The sequence below is a fragment of the Nymphalis io genome, chromosome 7, assembly GCF_905147045.1.
Source record: "Nymphalis io chromosome 7, ilAglIoxx1.1, whole genome shotgun sequence".
Lineage (NCBI taxonomy): Eukaryota > Metazoa > Arthropoda > Insecta > Lepidoptera > Nymphalidae > Nymphalis > Nymphalis io.
Window position 1 is genome coordinate 14,284,828 of NC_065894.1, and position 24,453 is coordinate 14,309,280.

At 35.5% G+C, this 24,453-nt stretch overlaps 2 protein-coding genes across 2 annotated transcripts in view; one reads left to right on the forward strand and one right to left on the reverse strand.

The window, feature by feature from the left end:
* Window positions 1-13,358, forward strand: part of LOC126769549 (40S ribosomal protein S12, mitochondrial-like) — a 431,911-nt gene extending 418,553 nt beyond the window's left edge. Inside the window, exon 5 of the mRNA XM_050488415.1 lies at window positions 13,340-13,358. The gene's annotated coding sequence lies outside the window, so the exon portion shown is untranslated. The remainder of the gene's footprint in view (window positions 1-13,339) is intronic.
* LOC126769790 (hepatic leukemia factor-like) lies at window positions 9,190-9,765 on the reverse strand. Its single transcript, XM_050488702.1, has one exon. The coding sequence runs from the start codon at window positions 9,763-9,765 to the stop codon at window positions 9,190-9,192; it is 576 nt and encodes a 191-aa protein (XP_050344659.1).
* Window positions 13,359-24,453: the final 11,095 nt, after the last annotated feature.

Consider the following 24,453-nt stretch of genomic DNA (forward strand, 5'->3'; position numbering starts at 1 on the left):
TGTATATCTATCGATCATCTTTGAATACACAATATACACTCATTCGTGAACCCGATTGGTCGGAAAGAAGCAAAAAGCGGCGCTTGCGCAAGCCGCACCCATTCTATTGTAACTTAATGGTATGTACTTAACTTTTTATTCAATGGGGACTTGAATGGGGTTAAGCTCGGTAGTCCACCTTATCTTTATGATACAAGATAGAAAAATCTATTGAAGATATTTGACTCGATATAGATATAGATATTGTTAGTGTAAACTTCAAATTGATTATAACTTTCTATGATTTTGTAACAAAACTAAAAGGTTTTAAATAATTAAAAGGTCAATTTATGTTTGGTCATTTATTAAATTTATTTCAACTTACAATTCTTTAGAGAATAATATTCTGCAAGTATACTATTTATAAGATTGCACAAACATCATTGCACAAACACCTTAGAGTTTAGAACTTGTAGTTCAAAATAAAAAAAAAATAAACACTATTATAATTCTACATCTCTAAAGGAACGTCTGGTCACACACTATACACCTATTTGAAGACAGCAGACGTATGATCTTAGACAGGTCTTTTTTCAAATAAGTGACCTTGAGTGAATTTTGGATCTCTCGTAGTTTTCTCCTGTCACGGCTCTGCTTTGCAGCAAAATTATTCCTCTCTCTCTGATTTCTATAAAAATTGTCGGCGTTCTGATTAGTTTGCACGGCACGACGCATTCTCGGATTATTACCGAGCAACGACCCTCCGTTCTTTTCGGCCATTGCTCTGAGGGCTTCCCTCTCGAACGCAAGATAGTCCGGATCGTCTGATAGTGGAAGCTCCGTATTTGTTTGCGATGTCGTTTCACGTGTACTATTCACAGATAGATCTAATGGTGAGTCCTCAGCGTATGGTGTCCAGAGAGCCATGATTACTTTAGTTAGTACGGTTAGTAGTTACGGTTGACTGCGAGTAACTAATGATGTTGTTGGTCGCCCCGGTCTTTTATTCTCGGGGGTGAGGTCTAATTGTGCAGGGCACCCCCACCCCGCTGCACGGGTTACTTCCGCTACCTGAACCAACGGGACACATCGGAAGAACAATGGGGTGACTTTCGGTCTATTATGAAGAGTTGCGTAGATTTTGCGTTTGCTATTAATTTGCTACTCAAGCTTGCTTGTTTTTGACACAATAGATAGAAAAATGTGAAGGTTGATTACAATGATATCAAGATGTCACAATTTTCTGATACAATATCGCGAAATGTTTTCAAATAATTTCTTCATTTTATTGTATGTACGATGCTCTACGTGTTCTTTGGTTTCATACTGATATTAATTTAAGTATGCCTCGTATTAGTTTATGATTAAAACATAATATCGTGTGTGAAAACTGTATTATATACAGAAGAGCATAAAAACGGATTATTTACTTTAATAAATTACTTTAATCTCTATTGCCGTGTTCAAAGAAAGTAGAGTAACTTTTAAAGTATTTATTAACACACGAATGTTTGTAATTAATAATTAGTATTATTTGGACATCATATGCTCTTAACGTAATGGTATTTTTTTTAATATTCTACGTCGCAGACGTTGTTAGGTAGCCTGCAAGTACGGGGAGAACCTCAAAGACAAACAAGTATACATATTTCCAGTAATCCCCAATAAAGCGTCGTGGCGAATTAAAGTATTCCCTTTCATTATAAGGGGAAGGCTAAGCCCAGCAATGAGATTATCAGACTACGAGAAAAATACCTCCCTACCTACCTGTAGTTGTCCGCTGTGCAACTATGCAATAAAATTCCACAGTTTGATTTTAGAAATTTTAATTAACCAAAATATTATATCTTAAAAAACAACTAAATGTGATATATAATATAAAAATTAGATGTTTATTTGACACATCACGCGTTACAGGCGAAATATTAAATATAAAGAAAATTACAATAATGAATTAAAAGTTAGTAATTAATATTATACAGTATTATAAATATTAGTAAGTACATGTAGTATTGATGTACTACTATTTCCTAAATACATACAACGTAATGTACATATACCTATAGTAGATAGGTATAAAAAAGTTAGTGCAAACGGAGTCATACTCTTAGCGATATATAATAATAATATTATTATCATTATAATGATATAATGATTAAAGCTCTCTCGAACTAATTACCTATCGTTACGATTGCAAAATATTTGACAAAGACAATCATTAGTTCGTCTTCGAGCTTCGTCTCGTAAACAAGTTGTTAACATAACTCGTAATTATTTGTTGATATAATCCGTCAAAACAAATTAAAACAAAAATTGCATTCCTGTAACACATCTATGTATTGATAAATAATCGAAGTTAGCTAAAATGAAAATGGTAAACAATATTAAAATATGAAATAGGTACCCATTACAAATGTCGCAGTGGTTCTTTTGCCTGATCTCAGGTCAATCATACTAAGTAGGTAGGTACTGCGATTTGGCGGTAGAATATGTGATGAGTGGGTGGTACCTACCCAGACAGACTTGCATAAAGCCCTATCACCAAGTAAAACCACCGGTTTGTAAAGTAATTGTTACTTTGACTGTTAGTAAGTCAATGTAGGTACCTAATTCTTTAGTAATTCAATTTATCAATGTTTATCAATTGGAATTCATAAATTTTAATACTTCATAAAATGCCAGGAAATTTCAAGTCTTTAAGACATAAATTAAACTAAAATATAGGTACTTCAATCAAGCAGGCTCTTACTAGCCCGTGTGATTAATCGTTTCACAGGATAAATTCAATTATTAATCTGGCGCCGGTAATGTATATTAAACTGAAAAAAACTGGCAAAATTGATTGATTGATTGATTGGACTTAGGTGTGCTTAATTTTTGTTTAAAGTCATCCAGTCTCAGTTGTGAAAGATACAATCATGAACAAAACCTGCATGTGTTGGTTGAAAATCTTCTCTGTTACTAGATACACATGTGACACGAACAAGTTCCAAACATCTTCAAAAGGAAATAGGTACTACTAACAGCAGTGAGACATTTGCAAAATGCAACCATTTTTTTATTATTATTATTATAACCATTGCAGAAAAAATTGTTGGAGAATATGATTTTAGTTGCAACATTCGGTCAAATAGAAGTTAAATCATTCGTGAATAATGAAAGATAATTCGAACGATTCATAAATGTTATTCATGCAAGAACAGGAAGCAAATGACACCGTATGGCTCCTCTCCGGATGTAACTGTATTTAATTTTATACATATTAAGTTTTAGCCGACAACGCAGTCACGGAAAATAATGTACAACCTTGTAATACTCAAATAAGTGTTCGGCAGGCCGGCATACATATATAGGTATACAGGAAAAGAAATGCATGGATATAATTATTGCTATAACTTGTGTAGCTGTTATTTTTTACTAAGCCGACTGGCTACTGATTTTATCGCCTATTCTTAGCCATAAAGTCTACGTACCCAACCGGTGGCGTTTGATCTTGGCGTTTCAAAAATTAGGTACCTGTTAAAATATATTTAAGTAAAAATAAAATAGAATTCGTTGAACTGTTGTACTAATTATTCCATCCGTACCGAATTTTACTAGCTGAATTTTTTAAAAGCACTACCACAAGTAATTTATTGGATATTTCATTTTTAAGCCTAATATACAAAATTTAATAATTTTCTTGCGTAAGAATATTATTATAATAACAGGTCGCTGGAATTCTGCGAGATATTACTATTGTATTTGCGTTTAATTTATTTTTAAATATGACATATAACAAAATAATGTACGCTCCTTTTCAAGCAAGCTTTCTTATAATTTAAAAGTATAAATCCCTTATATTCATGTTACGCTCGTGGGAAACGCGACGATTTCTTACGTGAAAACTGAAATGGAGTGACGCGATTATTATCCGACTCTTCTAATGCAGCTTCAGCTGTCGGACTCACACTCAACTAATGATCAAATTGGATTATTTTTTTAATTAGCTTTTTATTTAGCATTTAGCACGTCCAATATTTTGTTGCCTATATCATCTAATTAAGAAAAAATGTGTTATTTAATACAGAAAAATGATAACGGAAACAAAAGCTATACTTCTATAGTAACTTATACAAATATGTAGATAGTTATAATAGGTATGTCGTAATAATATTTAGGTTAGGTTAGGTTACCTTTTTATTCGAATCACCAGCATTGCCAAAAACTTTTACAGATATTCAAACAAGAGTTTCTATGCATCATATATATCGCGTTGTATTGAAATTCTTAAACGAAACAAAACAAAAAAGAGATTAATTTATTGCATTTTACTAGTAACTTTTTAAGCCCTGTACCTAAATTACAGTTCTCACAAAGGATGTCTCCGTCCAAGGGATTACGATGATTTAAGTGTACTCATTGTTTTATAACATTAAAAAAAATATTTATGTTTGTCAAAGACTCAGCGAAGGGTTATATTATGCACAAAAAGAACTGACCTACTTGCAGTCTAAACATTAATCAAGATTATTTTACTTTCATTAATATTATATATCTATGATTTTCATGATTATTTTTTTTACTACACTCTCCCTCGACTTCGTCTTTGTGAAACTCACAGTTTGTGACTATAAGAATACATACATACCTATATACTGAAATATTATTATTATTCAAATAAAACATAGCCTATGCTACTTCTGGATAAAGTAAATTTCTAGTAACAGCCTGTGAATGTCCTGCGCTGGCCTAAGGGCTCCTCTCCTTTTTCGAGGAGAAGGTTTGGAGCCTTTTCCACCAAACTCCAGTATGGGTTGGTGGAATACACATGTAGCAGAATTTCCGTGAAATTAGACACATACAGGTTTCCTCGCAATGATGTCCTTCGCCGTCAAGCACGAGATGAATTATAAACGCAAATTAAGCACATGAATATTCAGTGTTGCTTGCCCGGGTTTAAATGAACCCACGATCATCGGTAAAGATTCAAGCGTTCAAACCACTGGGCCATCTCGGCTTGTATTTCTAACGGTGAAGGAATTATTAGAAACGATTCAATAGTTTCAGAGTTTAGGTATCGATTACAAACAAACAAATCTTTCGTATTTACGTCATTAGTATAAATTAATACAACATGTATTAAAAAAACATTTTTTATTTGTATATAATTTGAGCTATAACTTACAGACCTAACTCTTTACTTGGGGTTTTTAAACAATAGTGAATCGAAAAAGTATTAAACGAAGAACGTACAAATACCCAAAACGAAATACTAGAACATTCACAATACACCCGGAGCTTAAGATAAAGACAAAGACAGGCAAATATTTTCTTAGAACCGTCTAACGGTCACTTTTGTTTGGACCAAATCTCTAAGGAATTACATAAGTTGAAAAATCAAACATGTTGCAAATGCTTCAAAAGTGTCATTTTTAATACCGTAAATTGAATTACAAGTTTCGTACCTGTTCACTTCTCTTTCTAACAGTACAATCTTTCTGTATTTAACAAAGCCATTTATGTTCAGCTGATTTCAAGAAAAGAGGTAAATATTGATGATCACGTGGTATTTCGGACGCAGACTCGATGACGCCGTGACTAATTCATAAATTACTCCAATTCTCGAATGAAATTACACATGCCCGTTTTTTATATTCAGAAAACGGTTTGTTTTGCTTACGGATAGTAAGTGACTCGTTGAAACATTCGTGTCATATTCGTACATTGAACATATCATCCGTTAGGTATCCGTAGCCTTCTTTCTGATCAAGGCGAGGAAATTGTAGCTTTTGAATGATTGATGTTGTAGACGAGACTACAACTCTCCTAAAGGCAATTGGAGACTAACATTGCCTAATCGTCTGCAGGGTGAGAACCCTGAATGAAATATTCCGCCTTATTGAATTTTTTTTTTTGGATATACAGAATATTTTAAAAGTCAATTCTTATATTGTAATCTAGGCGCCGTTATTCTCTATTCGCAATCACACATATAACAGTTATCCTTGCAGCAAGGGAGAGATCGATATTACATAACAACGTAAGGGTGGATGGGGACGCACCCTCGCTCATTATGCGCCGCCCATGAACCCTCGCCTGCGCAAGTTAATAAGAGTGGGGTGAATGTATGTTGAGACGGTAAAGATGTGGCTGTGGACTTTAATATATATATATAGACATACTTTCTGATATAATCTTTTTCTACGCGAAAACTTGAGGTTATATGATATTTATAGGAAGACATGCAGGAAAAAACACCACCTGATGATAAGTGGTCACCACCATAGAAACTGGCACTGCAACCAACCACGTATCTAAGATTTAAGTTTCTTGTGCGTGCAATTCCACTGGCTCACTCACCTATCAAAACAATAAGCAATACAAATTATTGCTGCCTGTTGCTATTTTAGCAATTGATGTGTGGGTATGTACCAAGACAGGTTTGTTCAATGCCATCAAGAAATATCCTAAAAAAAATTCTAAGATATCAATAACACAACAAAGAACATATATATTTTTTAATACTTATTGCACAACACAAATTCACATAAGAGTATAAAAACATATTTTCTTTTTTATAAATTTCTATTAATGTTGCTAGATTTTTTTCGTAAGTTATTAAATAGATTACTTAAATATTTAAGTTAATGAAAATAATAATTAACTTAGTAATCGAAATAAAAAAGTATATTTACTAAGAAAATTATATGCCAACATGTATACTTAATGCCGAAATAGAACTGTACCTATATATACCTATTCCTGATACAAAAGCTACATATAAAATGACTTTTTCGACTTTTCCTCAGGTGCTTTCCCGTATCATCTTTCATTGAAATTTTAGTTATTTCGATAATAAGACGTTTTATAATATATACAGCTAAATTACCAATACATAATTAACTAAAAGTTTGGTTATTATTTTTACTATGAACCAAGAATGCAAGAACCGCGATGAAGTTGAAGTTTAAGGACTCTAATATATCTAATATATCTTATAGGAAAATCAACCTCCAAACGACATTAGAGTAGCGTGGTGGAATAAGCCTCAATTGTTTTCATTGGGAGAGGAGTAATTTGCCCAGCGCCACGACATTTCTGGGCTCTTACTTTTATATACAAGTATTGAAAAGCATATCGGATCCTAAACAAGCTGCAGATTAAACAATCCTTCCTCCCCGCGTCACAAATACTTGATCTATGGTAACTTTTTTTTATTTCGCGCACGCGCACGACAAGCTGCGACCGCAATCTAAACAATCTCCACGTGACAATCTCGACGTGTTTGACTCACCGGTAGCCACGTGTGCACGCGTCTTATATTATTTTAGGTTTAATTTTAAACGTTTATAAGTTGAGCATTGAGATTGATTAAATTTTGAATCATTTGATAATATATACATCTAATAGGCAAATCTTTTCAATCTTAGATGGTATTCTCTTAATCGATTTAAGCCATGCTTAAAAATGAATCGCCGTCTGCTGCTAACCTCCAGACTCCGGGCTGAGAACTTCTCGAAAGGAAACCCGATTTTTTTTTATTCACCCTAACCGATTTGTGTTGGAGCCCCGGAACTCAAGGTCAGCGAGCTTAATAAAATAAAAATAAAGCCGTTAGCGAAAATATTTTTAAACAAACAAGTCAACATACTAATGAAGACGCCACGCGTTATCGTAGTCCTATGATAATAAAAGTAATCGTTTTTAATTTATACTAAAGTAATTAATATAATGAGGACAAACATTAATTCCTTGTGACTACGTGCGTGAACTCGTATATTCCATTTTATCCCTTAAATTGGGTATATATCGGTTAAGTACAAACTTATGTATTGCTTCCAGACTATTTCTGTGTCAAATTACATTATCATCGGACAAATTTCGTATTTATATTATGAGTTTGACTAGCACTACAGATCATGACTTCGCACTCGAAAAGTTAAATATACCTCACCTATTAGTGTGTTTTATAATCCTATAAATACATAGCTAAGACCATATTTAGGTACTTGTCTTGCAGTGTTAAGGATTGATAGTTTGAATGGGTCAAGTGTATCAAATTGATTGCCGGATTTTAGGACCCACAATAATCTACTTCAGATTTAAAATCAGCACTACCATTCTATAGAGAGTGACGTTACGTGCATATATATATATATATATCGGCGAGATTCTATATATTTATATCGATTCAAAATAAAGCGCAAGAAGGAAGTAATATTACTTTCATTTTTGTCACATGTACTAAATAGGAAGTAATATTTTTTATATATCGTGAACGTTTTCCTCCCGCATTTGAGGGGTGGGGCATTGTTAGATACGCTCCCTTACTGTACCGCTTACAACGTGTATGCAATTTCACGACGATCGATTATGTAATTAAGAAATGAAATCGTAAAAAACAATAAACTTTGCTTTTATAATATCAGTTAGGTTATTAAAACTTAAGATGGCAACAAAACATACCTACGCCTACTATTGTGTAGGCGCGGCTTGCGCTCACGCACGCTATAATTCAGCGACCAATGAAAACGAGCGATCAATTGATGTATTTTAATCTGTAACCACACACGACCGCGGCTCGTGTCATTCGATATGATGACGTAGTTTATTGAATAACGTCTGAGAATCATGAATTAATACAAATACTTTTATATAATTATGTCTGTCTAGTGATTAATGACAATTGAACGGATGACATCCGATTGATATGTGCATAGACAGACAGATTATATCACTTGAAAATAATGCTTTTGAGTCTACTAGTTTTTTTTGAATCGATATGGCCCAGTGGTTAGAACTAATCTTAACCGGTAATCTGCTCTATGTGCACCCACCAACGAGCATCGAAGCAACGTGGTGGAACAAGTCTTTTTTTTAGGCGGGTAACTCTTTAATAAAACAATTAGAACCAATTTAATATAATACTTATACATATATATTTGATTAAAAAAACCGCGTAATTTATTTAATATACGTAATAGAAACTAATAATGACTTATTTATAATTGACGTGAGATTGTATGCTTAAAAATAAAACAACGTTAGTTTAATTAAGACGATATATTTTAAACATAAAAATTAATCGAACTCTATCGCATTACAATTTACAATAAGCCTTTAGATACTAGGAAGCTGCAAAAACATATTTACTATTATTCATATTACAATTATTTATAAAATCGTAATTCAACGGCACTTTTCACAATCAAATTGCCTTTCAATCATTTAAAACTGACCCTGCTGTTGACAAGGTTGACATACTCGTTCTCTGAGCTTGGGCCTTAATTTCGCAATTCTTTTCTTTAGATATGTCACTTGAAACGCGTGACGAACTTCTCTTAACTTTCTTCTGTCTCTGCTCTGTTTCGCCGCGTAATTGTTTTTTTCTCTCTGCTTCCTGTACGAGTCGTCAGCGTCTCGATTCCTCTGGACCGCTCGCCTCATTCTCGGATTATTTCCAAGTAAGCTGCCTCCATTCTTCTCGGCCATAGCTCTAAATGCATCCTGCTCAAAGGCTTGATACTCGGCATCATCAGACAGCGAGTCGACATCTAAGTCCTCTGATTGCGATGTTGAAGGTGCGTTTCTGTAGTTCCAACTCTCGACCGGAGATATTTGGGACGGCGGGATGTTGCACTCACAACAATTGTAAGATCTATTTTCATGTTCTAAACTCGGTGGCTCTGATGAATATCTATAGTCAGGAACCTTGGAACCAGGTGTACTGTCTGGTGAGACTTCCTGTTTAACATTTGTAGTTAAGTCCAAAGGTTCCTCCGCGTAGGGGGTCCACAAAGCCATTTTTAGCATGTGTTGTTTTCTGAACAAATAGTCAGTAAACACTGAATGCAATTTTCTAACGCGTCTGTCTCATTTGTGGGCGTAAAAGGGTGTTGTGGAAGGGGTAATCGTCTACCTGCGGGACTCGTAACAGGACTGTAGGCGACATAAATATTAAATTTCCCCTTAAACAATAGGATTCTATTACTATTTTGCTGGGAGTAAGTCAAATATTACAGTTAGGAATGTCCAATGGAATAAAATAAGCAAAGAAATATAATTACTAATTATTTAAATCAGTTACAGTCTCTTAATGTCATATATTTATAGCGGGATCAAAAAAATGTCCTTATGAATTGTTAGCGTTAACAAAGTCGCGTGCGACATGTTTAGTTAGTATAAATTACAGCAGCTTTTGAACTACAGCCGAGAACTTGAGTACATTTTGTTATTTGAGAACCTTTATTTGCCTTTTATACAATTTTATCTTAATTCGAAACCTTTGTTCTTTGCTCTTGTATAGACTGAGCGAGTTGTGTTCAATTTATCGCAATGCGGTCGCTGTAAACAATAGTGACATCGTCCGAGTTTTCTGCTTAACACGAAACTGACGCAAAAGCTATCAGTAAATAAATCTTAAACATCACTCCAAGAACAAATTAAACGTTGATATTTGTGAATTGAGTTTATTTTATTTATTTACTGAAATAATTACACCATCAAGTTATCACTAAGCCTTAAAATTAACAATTAAAAAATATGTACTTACGAATTTATACGTCTTTAAAAATCAAAGTTTCACATAAAAAATCAAAAATCAAACCTTCTGAACTAAATTTCGGTGATAAAAGTATGTGTGAGAAGTGAGCTATAAGAACGTAACATAAATGTTATATTTTTAAATACATAATTAGATTAGCATTTTTCAACCCGTCTGTGTTAGACAGTAACTTTCTGTCAAACACAGGACTTAAGTACCTAACTTAACAATCGCTAGGTAAAGACTCGACTTAAATAATTAATTAAGGAGAGAAGGTTTGGAACTCACTTAAACAATACATACAGAAACGTTGCTCTTATACTATATTGAAATTTAATTCATATCGCATCCAAAGAAGCTTTACTTAAAGAACCATATAACAATAAATGTATTATTATTAGGTCCTTACATATGAAATTGGCGTTTTGTACGGGAGGAATATAAAGTTTTTTTTTTTTTTGTAAAATATATTTAATTAATCAAAATACTGTTGCTATTCATACACTTTTGCTATCTCATAAATCCTTTTACTAAAAAACACCATGGGGGCGAGAATCAATAAACTCTTTGAAGGCGGTTTGGACCTCCGCATCGGAGTTGAATTTTTTTCCTTGTAAGAAGTTGTCCAAATTCCGGAAAAAATGGTAATCTGTTGGAGACAGGCCCGGGGGGTACGTTGGATGTCGTAGACATTCTAATTGTAGCATTTAACTTAGTGGTTGTTAATTGTACAGTGTGTGTCTTGCGTTGTCGTGAAGCAGCAGTGGCCTAGAGCGATTGACCAATCTCGGTTGTTTAGTTGCTAGTTCTTCCTTCATGGTTTGCAGTTGCTGACAATAGATATGCCGTAATAGTTTGGCCAGATTTTAAAAAGCTGTAGTGAACGACACCGGCGCTAGTCCACCAAACACTCACAAGTAACTTTTTCTGAGTCAATTTTCGTTTAGGGTAGGATTTGGCTGGGTTTCCAGGGTTCAGCCATAGCGACGAGTGCTTCCGATTATCGTACAGTATCTACTTTTCATCACAAGTAATGATTCGATTTAAAATCCCTTCATTATTGTGTCGGTTGAGCAAAGTAACACAGCAGTCTACGCGTGTTTGCAAGTTCGATTCACTCAATTCATGAGGTACCCATCGTTCAAGTTTTTTTACTTTCCCGATTTGCTTGAAATGAATTAATACAGTTTTATCACTTACCCCGAAGACTGCAGCTATCTCTGAAGTGCTTTGTGATGGATCCGCTTCCACAATAGCCTTTAATTCTTCATTTTCAACTTTTGTCTCCGACCGTCCACGGGGTTAGTTCTGAAGGTCGAAATTTCGTTATCGGTTATTGAAAATTTGAAAAAATACATATCGGAAGCTAAAGTTCAATAAATGACAATATTTAAAGTAATGCATCAACCCAAACAACTGGTTTTTCATGTTTTTGAATAATCTTTTGACCAATTGTAGATGCGTCTCACTTGAAACGTTTAAGGTATTATAACCCTTTCCTGTCACGGGATCAATGTAGGACCACCGTCGGTTTTTATTTAATATAATTGCAAAATTTCGACCGGAAGTTACGAGAAAGACGCATCAGTTGGTCCCCTGGTGACGCTTCGATGACTTTTATCAAAGCACGCGCTGGACATCATTATCTGTTATGGGAACTCACCATTAGGGCCTTTAAAAAAATTAAATAAGTTTAATTTGAAAGGGACTATTAAGCTTTATGCTTCCGAAAAAGAAAATTTAAATATAGAATAATATACTTTTTGAAATGATTACTATTCATTTAATTGCAGTAATTAAACCAAATTATAAAAAAAATATTTTTAAATACTCATAACTAATTTATTTTTGTTATTTTCACGAAGTAACACATTTAAATATACAAAAGTCATTTATAGAAAGTTCGTGACAAAACCGTATTCAGTGTATCTCTTCGAAGTTATTTCAAATTGAAATTCATGGAATTTAAATCGTCTGCCGTCCAAAAAAACACTAACGGAAAATAAAATAGATATCAAACACACATTATTGTGAAACAGTTATACCATCCATCTTGAAATATGTCAACAATACAAAATGGTCGAACCGACCACTAAGTTTTGTAATGGGTTAACACAAATGGCAGGCGCGTGGGCATTCACACGTAACCTGTGCCATTATAATTCATTCTTTAACACAATATAATAAAACTTATATTATCTTAAATGTAATTCTAGCAAAGCATACGCGGCACAATCAATTTTTAACTCTATATTATTACAATAGAGTTCATTTTGGATAATGTGTTCCGAAATAACAAATGCATCTTATTTCCGCGTTGCAACTGTATCAATCACACAATGCGGTAGTTATCGATTACTACATTTACTATACAATGAAGTAATAAGCAGTACGTGCAGGATACATCTTTATACATGTATTTATTATTACCAGTGCCCAACGGTTTAAGCCGCGTTAAGTTTATATTACACATTGAGCAATAACCTAAAGCCCAAGTCCTAAAGCCTAAAAATATTAACGGAAGAAAAATAACGCTTTTTATCACATTTCGAAAGAATTGCAATGACTTCCTGAAAATATTTTTTGTAATTATACTTATATAGGTATAGAACGGATTTGGATGATAATTTTAAAGACAAACAGTACATCAGAATATTCTCTATAATAATTTTTTTTCTTTTTGGCGATTAGACCCGGCAAACTGAGAGACAGACACTACATTTTTATTTATTTTAGAAATTTTAAAAGAAAAGTTATAATATCTTTTAATAAATTTTAAAAATTCTAAATTCAACTTTATTATTAATAATAACTAAATCGATGCATTTGTTTTAGGGGATGATGAATAAGCTAAATACTACTGTGTCCACGCCTTTTTATCAACTATGTAGGTACATAGTTTTGATGGTTATAATTACATATTACATTATTTATTATTATTTATATTGAAGACTTAAATCAATATTATTAGTATTGTATATAAAGCAAAACTGAAAGTAATTACATTATAAATCATCACCGCGTGGACAAGTTTTATTTATCTTTATAATAAAACATTTTTATTATATTCCACGTCGGGACCGTGATACATGTCCCACGTGGTGAAGGCCCAGATGAGATATTAGGTCTGATCCTGGATGGAAGATGGAGCTTCGGGCAATACTTTGTGCAACTGGGCACGTAGCTCATCCATGCCGCTGCCGTCTTGAGCCGCCTCCTACCTAACGTGGGAGGGCCGGAATCACCATGCCGGCCCATATACGCCGGTGTGGTGTGTTCCATGGCACTGTATGGAGCACCCATATGGGTGGACGATCTCACTACTAGGAATCTAAGCTACAGCCGGCAAACAAAAAAGTATTTAAAATTTCTGCGATCAGTGACATACTATTTACTCAAAGATATACACAGGTAAGTTATATATATAGAGATATAATTACATTTTATGTGTTCTAATAAACATGTGTCATAGCATTACGTCACATATATATTGTCTACGAGCTATAGACTATAAGTATATACCTTTCTCAATAAATTAACCATATATTACTTTTTTACTCGAATCGGAGTTTTAGATAATTTTCGATATTTTTACATCAAATCACGTTAACTATTGCTTATTATTAGGGTAAAATCATAAATTATAAGCTTAAGTTGCCAACTACATCAATTATGTTTTGTTTCGGCTCCCTTCAATGCTTCTTAGATTCTCGGAGAATGTAAACAATGATGTCGTAAATTGCTAATGGCCAGCCTATATTTTATTCAAAAAAGAAGTGCGTCGGCGAATTTTATTACTACTTGTTTGCCTACTTCAATTTCCAGGTACTAGCGGTAAAAGAGTTATAGCTTCGAGAAGGCTTCTGCTGCCCGTTTTACATGTTGGTTCTTCAAAATAAATCTTTCATTACCTAATATTTTGAACATACGTCTGGACGGGCAGCTCCTATATATAAAGGTATGCGATGTCTAGAAAAGATAAACTAAACTTACCCAATTAATTTTAAGCCGTGAATAGCTAAACTAAAAGGAATCGAATTTGATTACCTACTCGTATTTATTGTTATTTCGTAATGCTATTTTTGTATTGATCTATATTAATCATCGATAATAAAATTTCACACGTGAATCTCGCTTAGAAACACATTGGCACGAGTCGTTTGCAAATATTATTTTAAGTTTCGGTCAAATGATTGCCACAGAAAGACACGCAACATTTTCAAAGCGATTACATAAAATAGCACTTTAAATATACAAAATCAAATCCAAATACAGACAATTATATTGTACAGTATATTTATAATTATTCCTAATTAAACAAATTTCGGATTATATTATTTTTGAAATATATAAGTATATTATGTAGAGGTCTTTACTTTTATTAATATAATCTAAATTATACATTATTCAAATTACTAAAATACCTTCTGTAGGTAGTGTATGTATAGATGGCGGTAATAAAATCTGTCAGTTTCCTGAATCGCGCTGTCTAGATTCGCTACTGAATATATATAATGTAAAGGTGATTTTGTTAAAATAATCAGACAAAATAAATTATAGTGTGAACAGTGGAAAGCTCTTCCTTAGTTCCATTTACCGTTTGATCCCCGATATTAGTTCGGCGTAAACAGGTAGGTATATTGTAATTTAAGTCGTGTAAGCTAGTCTCTACGCTATATATATAATGGTAATACGCTATATATATATATAATAGTCTATATGGCTAATGGTGTTTACATAAAAATATATACGCTATATATTTTTATGTAAACACCATTTTAAAAACAAATAAAATTTAAAAAGAGAAAACATTTTAAAATAAGGACTTTTAAAATAATGTCGAGCGTTTGGTGAAATTGCGAAATTACGAACCAGTTGAAACGTTCATGCGAATTGTATCATTTGCATTGTAATATTCGCAATGACACAAAGGGTGCAACCGTTCTCCCGTCGGGACGTTTTCTCTGAAACAGCTCTACTTTCTCTGAGAACAATAGCTGCGTTATCTTCTTCGCCTGCAATAAACCAAAAACTCGGCGGGAGACGAACAAAACGCTTTGCCGATTTGTTAGACATTTTGTTTATAACAAAAAGACATTTTAATAACCACTTATTGTTTTACGATACAATTATGTAAAATGTAGTTTGTACTTGCAAGTCTAAGACAAATAAGGTCGAAGCCGATGCCTTCTATTGTGTTTTGGTTGGGGCTTAATTGATATGAGACATGAACGAAATTGTTTTTGAATTGTAAGATTCGCATACCCATAGATATGATGAAATATGATATTGTTAACTCTTTTTTTATGGTTTTGTACCTTAATTTTTTTGTCTTCGTTTCGTTTTTAGTGAATAAAGTTATTTATTATTATTATTATTATTATTATCTAAATCGCTAATTAAATTTCATAATCGTAATAAATAATAGTCTTAGATTATAAATCTAAATAAACCTACATAAAAACGTACTTTTGTAAACGTTTCTTCATAGCTATATCTACATCTATATATTCACTTGCCGGTAGAGCTTTTGGGTGAGCAAGCCCTTCTGGGTAGATACCACACAGTCATCATATATGTAAGTACATATTCTTTGTATTGTTGTGTTCTGGTTTGAAAGGTGAATGAGCCAGTGTATTACAGGCACAAGGTTGGTGGCGCATTTGCGATCTGTAAGCGGTGGTAACCACTTGCCATCCAGGCGGCCCGCTCGCCCACCTGTTACCTTATACAATAAAATATATATTATGTAAGGAACATATGAAATTGGCGTTTTGTACGGGAGGAATATATAGTAATTTTTTTATTGTAAATTATACTTAATTAATCAAAGTATGCACCGTTGTTATCTATGCACTTTTGCCATCTCATAGGTAGTTCATTGATCCCTTTACTAAAAAAACCATGGGGGCGAGAATCAATAAACTCTTTGAAGGCGGTTTGGACCTCCGCATCGGAGTTGAATTTTTTTCCTTGTAAGAAGTTGTCCAAATTCCGGAAAAAATGGTAATCTGTTGGAGACAGGCCCGGGGGGTACGGGGTATGTCGCAGACATTCTAATTGTAGCATTTAACTTAGTGGTTTTTAATTGCACAGTGTGTGTCTTGCGTTGTCGTGAAGCTGCAGTGGCCTAGAGCGATTGACCAATCTCGGTTGTTTAGATGCTAGTTCTTCCTTCATGGTTTGCAGTTGCTGACAATAGATATCTGCCGTAATCGTTTGGCCAGATTTTAGAAAGCTGTAGAGAACGACACCGGCGCTAGTCCACAAAACTGATGTTGGTTCTGAAGGTCGAAATTTCCAGAAAGAAAACGTTAAAACCAAAAACGCGCAGTGCTTTCTTTTGCGATACCAGCGCCGTACACATCATTAATCCTTCGAGCTGTTTCTGCAGCGCTGGTGCCGCGGTAGAACTCGTACTCGTTAATATACCCATATTTCATGTTTTCCATTGTGCGGTAATAAGCGACGCCGCGTACGTAAAAATAATGAGGAAAAAACAAATGAATGACTGTTTTCAAAACTGAAATGTACCAGCTAAATGAATTTATAAATTTGAATTTGGATTCCTTAACCAAAGAGGAAATATGTGAGGAAATCGATGCTCATGCAAATAGACATGAGTCCAGAGATCTCTACCATAAAATTCGATCCATCACAAAGACACTTCCTTCCAAGACCTGGGCCATTGAAGATAGTGATGGTAGAGAAGTCAATGAGCTAAACCATATAACTGACATTTTCAAGAGATATTGCCAGTCCTTGTTCCAGGACAACCAGTCAAAAAACTTTCTTGATACAGAGCCCGGAAATGAAAACCTAGTGCCAGACATTCTTCGATCGGAAGTAAAAGCCGTCATTATGCATCTAAAGAAGGGGAAAGCCACAGGAAGAGACGCTATGCCGATCGAAACTATAAGAGCCTTAGGCGACATAGGTGTCAATATCTTCCACAACATATGCAACAAGATATGGCATTCAGGAACATGGCCAACAGAATGGTCTCACACGGCTTACGTTCCTTTGCACAAGAAGGGTTCAACTAAGAAGTGTAGCAACTACCGCCTTATAGCCCTCATATCTCATGCTAGTAAAATCCTGCTACACATAATCAATGAACGACTGAAGAACTTTCTGTCCAAGGAAATTGCACCAGAACAAGCCGGTTTTGTAAAAGAAAGGGGTACACGTGAGCAGATCCTCATTGTTCGCCAGATAATAGAGAAGCCTACTTATTACTATATTTGCTTTGTTGACTTCTCAAAGGCATTTAACTCAGTAAAATGGCCCAAACTATGGAGGGTGTTACTGGACATGGGTACACCGAAACACTTAGTTCATCTTCTTAGGCGTCTTTACGAAGATGGGACTGCATCCGTGCGGACGGATGATGTTTTATTTGAAGACTTTCATCCCAGCGCTGGAGTCCGCCAAGGATGCATAATATCACCGCTCTTGTTCAATGCTTACACAGAACTGGTAATGCGCACTGCGCTTGAGGACTGGAGTGACGGTGTTGCAGTTGGTGGGCGCAAGATTACAAATTTGCGCTATGCCGTCGACACGACCCTGTTTGCGTCTGACGCAGTTCATATGGAAGAATTGCTTCTTAAAATGGAGCGCATATGCCAAGAATTCGGATTAAAGCTTAACCGCAGTAAAACGAAGATGATGATTGTAGACCGGGCAAAAAAAACTCGCCTGAGATCACTCAGATTGCGAACTGTGAGGTCGTCCGATCCTATATATATCTGGGAGCTTTAATATCGAATAATGGCGGATGCGTAGACGAGGTCAAGCGACGTATGGCAATTACGAGAACTGCAATGGAGAAGCTGAAGAAAATATGGAGGAACAGAAAAGCAACCAAGATCCGGCTCGTACAAACGCTTGTTTTCCCCATATTTCTATACGCTGCGGAGACGTGGACTTTGCGGCAGGTCGAAAAAAAGAAGATCGATACTATGGAGATGTGGTGCTGGAGACGAATGCTAAGAGTTTCGTGGACCGAATTTCGCACCAATATCTCCATTCTTCAAGAACTCGGCATCAAACAGCGTCTTTCGGCGCTGGTTCGAAAGCGCATACTAACTTTTTTTGGACACGTCTCCCGGCAAGGAAATAACTCCATAGAGCGCCTTGTCATTCAAGGCAAGGTGGATGGCAACAGACCACGTGGAAGGACGCCCATGCGATGGACCGACCAAATAAAAACAACTGTTGGCGGTCCCTTGCATGAATGCACGAGGCCTACCACTAACAGGGACATATGGCGAAGGCTCGTGAGGCGAATAACATCTGCGCCGAATAATTCATGATACTTCATGGCGACCACGACCGCTCTGACAAGAGTGTCACGACGAAGAAGGAACCAAAAAGGAGATATTTCAGATCAAAGTGGTCAGTACGACAAAACGCTAATTTCATATGTAAGGACCTATTATTATTTATTATAGAGGATATTATGGATACCAAGAATAAATTAAAGCTATGAATATTATACTAATAAAATATAACTTTTTGTGCTATTATGTACAGTACACAGTTTTGTCATTACAGTAGCTTTATGATGATAGCCGAAATGACTGAAATATGACGTCAGCTCATTTATCTTTCCGCATTTATTAGCGAATATTTTAAATTTTGCTGATTAATAAATTTAAATCACATGTTAAAAATAGGCATATATTACAATACGAGTTTTTTTTTTTATATATGCGCCGGGATGGCAAATGACTACTCCACCTGATGGTAAGTGGTAGTAGAGTCCAAACGCGACGACGGCCAGTACAGTCGGGAAGAATGTTCTGTACTAGCCGTCACCGCCTTGCCGGCCCGCAAGATGCCTCTTCACGCCTCGTTTGAAGGAACCCGGGTTGTAAGAGGAGGGGAACACGTGAGCTGGTAAGGAATTCAATTTTTTGGTAGTGCGACACAGAAAGGAGTTGCCAAATTTCTTTGTGCGCGATGGAATTGATGTCACAGTTAGGCGGTGACATCGAGAACCAGCTCGCGTGGACTTAAGAGGGAAGGGGGAAGCAGGAATTAGAGAGAATAATTCCTCAGAGCACTCGCCGTGATACAGTCGATAGAAAGCGCTCAGTGCTGCTATCTCGCGACGCAATTGTAAAGGTTCAAGTGTGTTTGTGACCTTTACGTCGCCAATAATGCGTACTGCACGTCGCTGCAACCGGTCCAAGGCCTCCAGTAGGTACTTAGCGGAGCCATCCCAAAGGTGCGAGCAATATTCAACGCAAGACCGTACCTGTGTTTTGTATAACAGGCACAGTTGTTGTGGCGTGAAAAAACGCCGCACCTTGTTCAGAACTCCGAGTTTCCGTGAAGCAGTTTTTATAATAGCCTCGATGTAATCCCTTGGACTAAGGTCGCAGCGAACTTCCATCCCCAGCATGGCGATTTTGCTTTCTATCATCAGCGGTGTGCCACAGAGGAAGGGAAGAGGGGAAAATGGTGACTTTTCGCTGTGAGAGCGCATACCTGTGTTTTCTTGGCATTAAACTCAACAAGATTATCAGAACCCCATTTGGCGATGAGCTCTAATGTCCTATCGAGTTCAATGACAAGATTCTTCCGCCTCTCCTCAGTTTCCGTCCGCCCAGCCACTGCGCGTCCGTGGTATCCACCATGCACTGTACTATCGTCTGCATAGCAATGTATGTTCCCAAGAGAGAGCATATCATTGATATGCAAAAGAAAGAGTGTGGGAGATAGCACAGATCCCTGGGGGACCCCAGCATTCACTACATAGAATTGTGAAGCGCAATCATCTACTAAAACACAAAGGCTACGCTTTTGTAGGAAGCTGGCAATCCTGGTGCATAGCTGAGCAGGCAGACCATATGCCGGTAGCTTGGAGAGAAGACTTCTGTGCCAGACCCTATTGAAAGCCTTGGAGATATCGAGGCTAACAGCCAACGATTCTCCATGCTTGTCGATAGCTTCACCCCAGAGGTGTGTTACGTACGCTAGAAGATCACCTGTGGACCGTTTTGGTCGAAACCCGTACTGACGATCATTAATTAGACAGCGATCTTCTAGGTAATGGATCAATTGGTTGTTAAGAATCCGTTCCATCACCTTACAAATTACTGAGGTGATAGCTATTGGTCGATAATTTGCCGGGTCAGACCGATCCCCTTTTTTGGGAACCGCTTGCACATTAGCTCTTCTCCAAGCCTCCGGCACACATCCCGAAGAGAGAGAAAGTTGGAACAGGCGCGTTAACACAGAAGACAGCTCCGCCGCGCAGTTCTTCAGCACTATGGCTGGTATTCCATCGGGACCGCTAGCTTTCCGTATATCAAGTGATTGCAGCTCCGCACGCACATCACGTTGCCTGATTTTGATGTCAGGCATCGTGTGGCCATATGAAGGTATTGTTGGTGGCAGCGCACTACAATCATCGATCACGGAGTTGTCGGCAAAGAGTTTAGCCAGGAGATCGGCTTTCTCCAGCGGACTGTGAGCTAGCGATCCGTCCGGATTTCTGAGCGATGGAAATTGTTTTGCAATGCGAGGAATCCTAGGATGCGAAATAAGGTCATGACCAATCTGTACAATGCGCTGTGCATCCGCTCTCGTGTATGCCTTCCTACAGGACTTGGAATTTTTGTTGTAGTTTGCTTTCAGTGAGTCAATGTTAGATGCCCCGCTAACGCAGCCGTTGATCCACGCGCGATATGCCGCCTGCTTAGATGATACAGCGTCGGCACATTCACGAGTTAACCAACGGTTACGCGTACCCCTACTGATGAGATCTGAGCTAGGAATGTAGTATTCCATTCCTAACATGATCTCATCAGCAACAGCAGCGGCACTAGCTGTCGGGTCATTCCCACTGAAGCAACGTTCCTTCCATGGGACTGACGCATAGTAATCGCGCATACCGTCTCAATCTGCCGACTTATAGTACCAAACGCGACGTTTGCATACCGCTGATGGCGGCACAACGAAAACTTTACCATGTAACCAACTTAATAAATGTTAAAACCTTCCTGGGACATTAACAACAAATAATATTCCACATTTCGGTAATTCTTATAATAATAAATGAACACTTCTTGTAAAAAAAACGTACAGCGCGGAAATGCAGTCTGCATTATGGGCAGCTTTGCGTCGGGTGGGAATTGGGTGGTACTATTTTAAATTTGACTTAAACAATAAAAAAAAATTGACATTGTTATATTTCTGTGTTAACGTGTAAAACATGTTAACTTAGATATAATATTTATGTTTCAATGTAATATTAAATAAATTTAGTTGATGTAATGAAATAAACAAAGTCAGTAGAAAAAAAAATTTACTTGACCTATTAATAAATTTAAATCGCATGTCAAAAACTAATTTATAAAGAAAAAATATTTACTTAATAAAAGACTATATCGATTATAAAGAAAACATTAGTATCCGTTGATTTTCATACCGGATAACTAATAAATTTAATTGTATTTAATTCATATTCCATCGATTTCCTTACAATAAAATTAAAAGTAAATTTGCACAGCAATAATATAACAGTCTCGTACCTAGATTTTATAAAAAATACTCAATTTTCAAGAATAAAGGACAGTAATAACCAGGACCAATTAAAAGGCAAAACTAAAACATGGTTAAAACAACTTAATTATGAAGACGTTGTGATACTATTAACTACCTCACAAATGAACATTCACATCACACGCTCAATTATAGCACACATACACAGATTTATGCAGTCACGCGCACACGGTTTGGATTAACTTACAATAATTAGTAATAAGACCCTTTGTAATACTTTTTAATAATTGAATGGGATGGAACTGACTTCTGACGCACGGGTAACGCCAGTTCAGGAGTCAGGGCTAATTTTTATAATATTTATGTATTGGATAACAATAAAGTATTATTATTAATATACCTAAATAAAAAAAAAACTAACTTGGTGGAAAAGAGTACTTAACTATTGAGTTTGTTGTCAGTTCTTCTCGTTAGAATTTATATTCAAAAAGATTACTTCGGATAAAGATGCTGTATGTATAATAAGGCATAATGCATGTCATTTTTTGTAGAGTATGGTCAGTGCCCACACTTAAAGGATTAATATTCGCAACACAGGCAGGTGTTACCGTTGACTGATGTTGCCTCATAATTTTAATACCTAATGTAAATATCACACCGCGTCTTATATAATATAATTTTGTGACAGCTGTCGCTATGTTATCTAATACTGGAAGGCTTTTAACGTGTAGTTACTGAAATTCCGTAGGAGCTAAAGAATAAAACATTGCAATCAAATAACCAATTAGAATATCCGATTGGCCAAGATATATATCTACGAATTAATTACATACATTCAGGTACACGAGTATGCTCACAAAAAGGTTTGAACTAATAAAGAGTTCTTAATAATTAGCATTAAGATTTTATTGTCCGATAGCGTTGTAAACGACAATGAATATTTTATTATTCATTTAATTAATGTGACAAAAGCTTCATGTTTCACATAAGTAAGGAGGAAAGTTTAAATATTAGTATATGTAGGTAGCTTAATAACTAACGTTTTAAAAATACCTATTAAACATAAAAGATTGAAGATGGCCCAGTCGTTAGAACACCTGCACCTCAGCCGAGCATTGGGACGTTTTACAGGCTGTTACTTCGTTATCACTTATTTAATTAGAAAAGTGTATTTCTATTGAACATTTTTGAATAATAAAAGACGAGAATGAATTCTACTTTGTAAGAGAAGTAAACGAATTAGCATTTGGTCGAATGAGCGAGACCACCGTCACTGTATTGTAAAGGATTTTTTTAATCTGTCGCCATTGTGCAAGTATTAAGAACAGATAACGTGGCTAATACTTTTGTCAACCAAGATACACTAAGCAATTGTGCCAGTTACCATTGTATTTTTATCTACTGTATTTTGTCAGTTTTTTGTATTAATACTTTAAGACTAGTTATTTAAATTGTAGGGACTTACTTGAAGTTGCATAAATACCCACAGGATCACAATAATTTCTAAAACTATATTTTTAAATGCAAATATTTATAAAATAGTTATATCTTGTATCTGCTTATTATTTATTACTGTCGATTCGTTATAAATAATAAGTAAACCAACTTCATGCACCATCACAATATTATGGATGCAGGTGGTAAGGCTATGTGCAGGTCCACCTGGGTGCGTACCTACCACCCAATCATCTGACTTTCTTCCGCCAAACATTGCACAAGAACAATGAATGAGCCAGTGTTATTACGGGTACAGGGGATATAACGTTTTCGATCCACTGTTTGTTGTAGTACCAGTATCTATGAGCGGAGATGACCACTCACCAGTTTGTATGCCTTAAAAAAACTTACCATCCGGCAGCTTAGCTCAGTGGCATTTCAACTAGGTATTTACGATGAAAAACCTAAATAATAAATAAAACCAGTACCTCGAATATAATATTAACAATGGTTTGCCACACATTTTTTTCTGTTTTTAAATTTAATTTACATAATTCAAAACACTATAATATTATGTGTCACGTCAAATGAACCTACTTAACAGAAGTCACCAAAATTTCGTATTCGAATTAATTTTGTTCAAGAAATCAATGTTTATTTAATATAAGGTTTCAAAATCATTTTATATTTAATATTAAATTTTGTAGGTAGTTACAGTTTAAAGCAGGTATGGCCATCTATTGTGTAAAAGTAATACTATAAACTAAAAAACTAAAAAATAATTTACAAAAACGTTCAACTTTAAAAACAAATAATAAATAAAATATTATAACTGACATCGTGTAATGTTCACATGATAGATTATTTTATGACTCGTCGTAGTTAAACACAGTATCAAAATTTTAATTAGCATTAAATTTTTCAAGAATTGTCATAATTTTGCCATCTAGTGTCAAGAAGATGAACGACATTCGTTAAAGTACAAAGACATTACA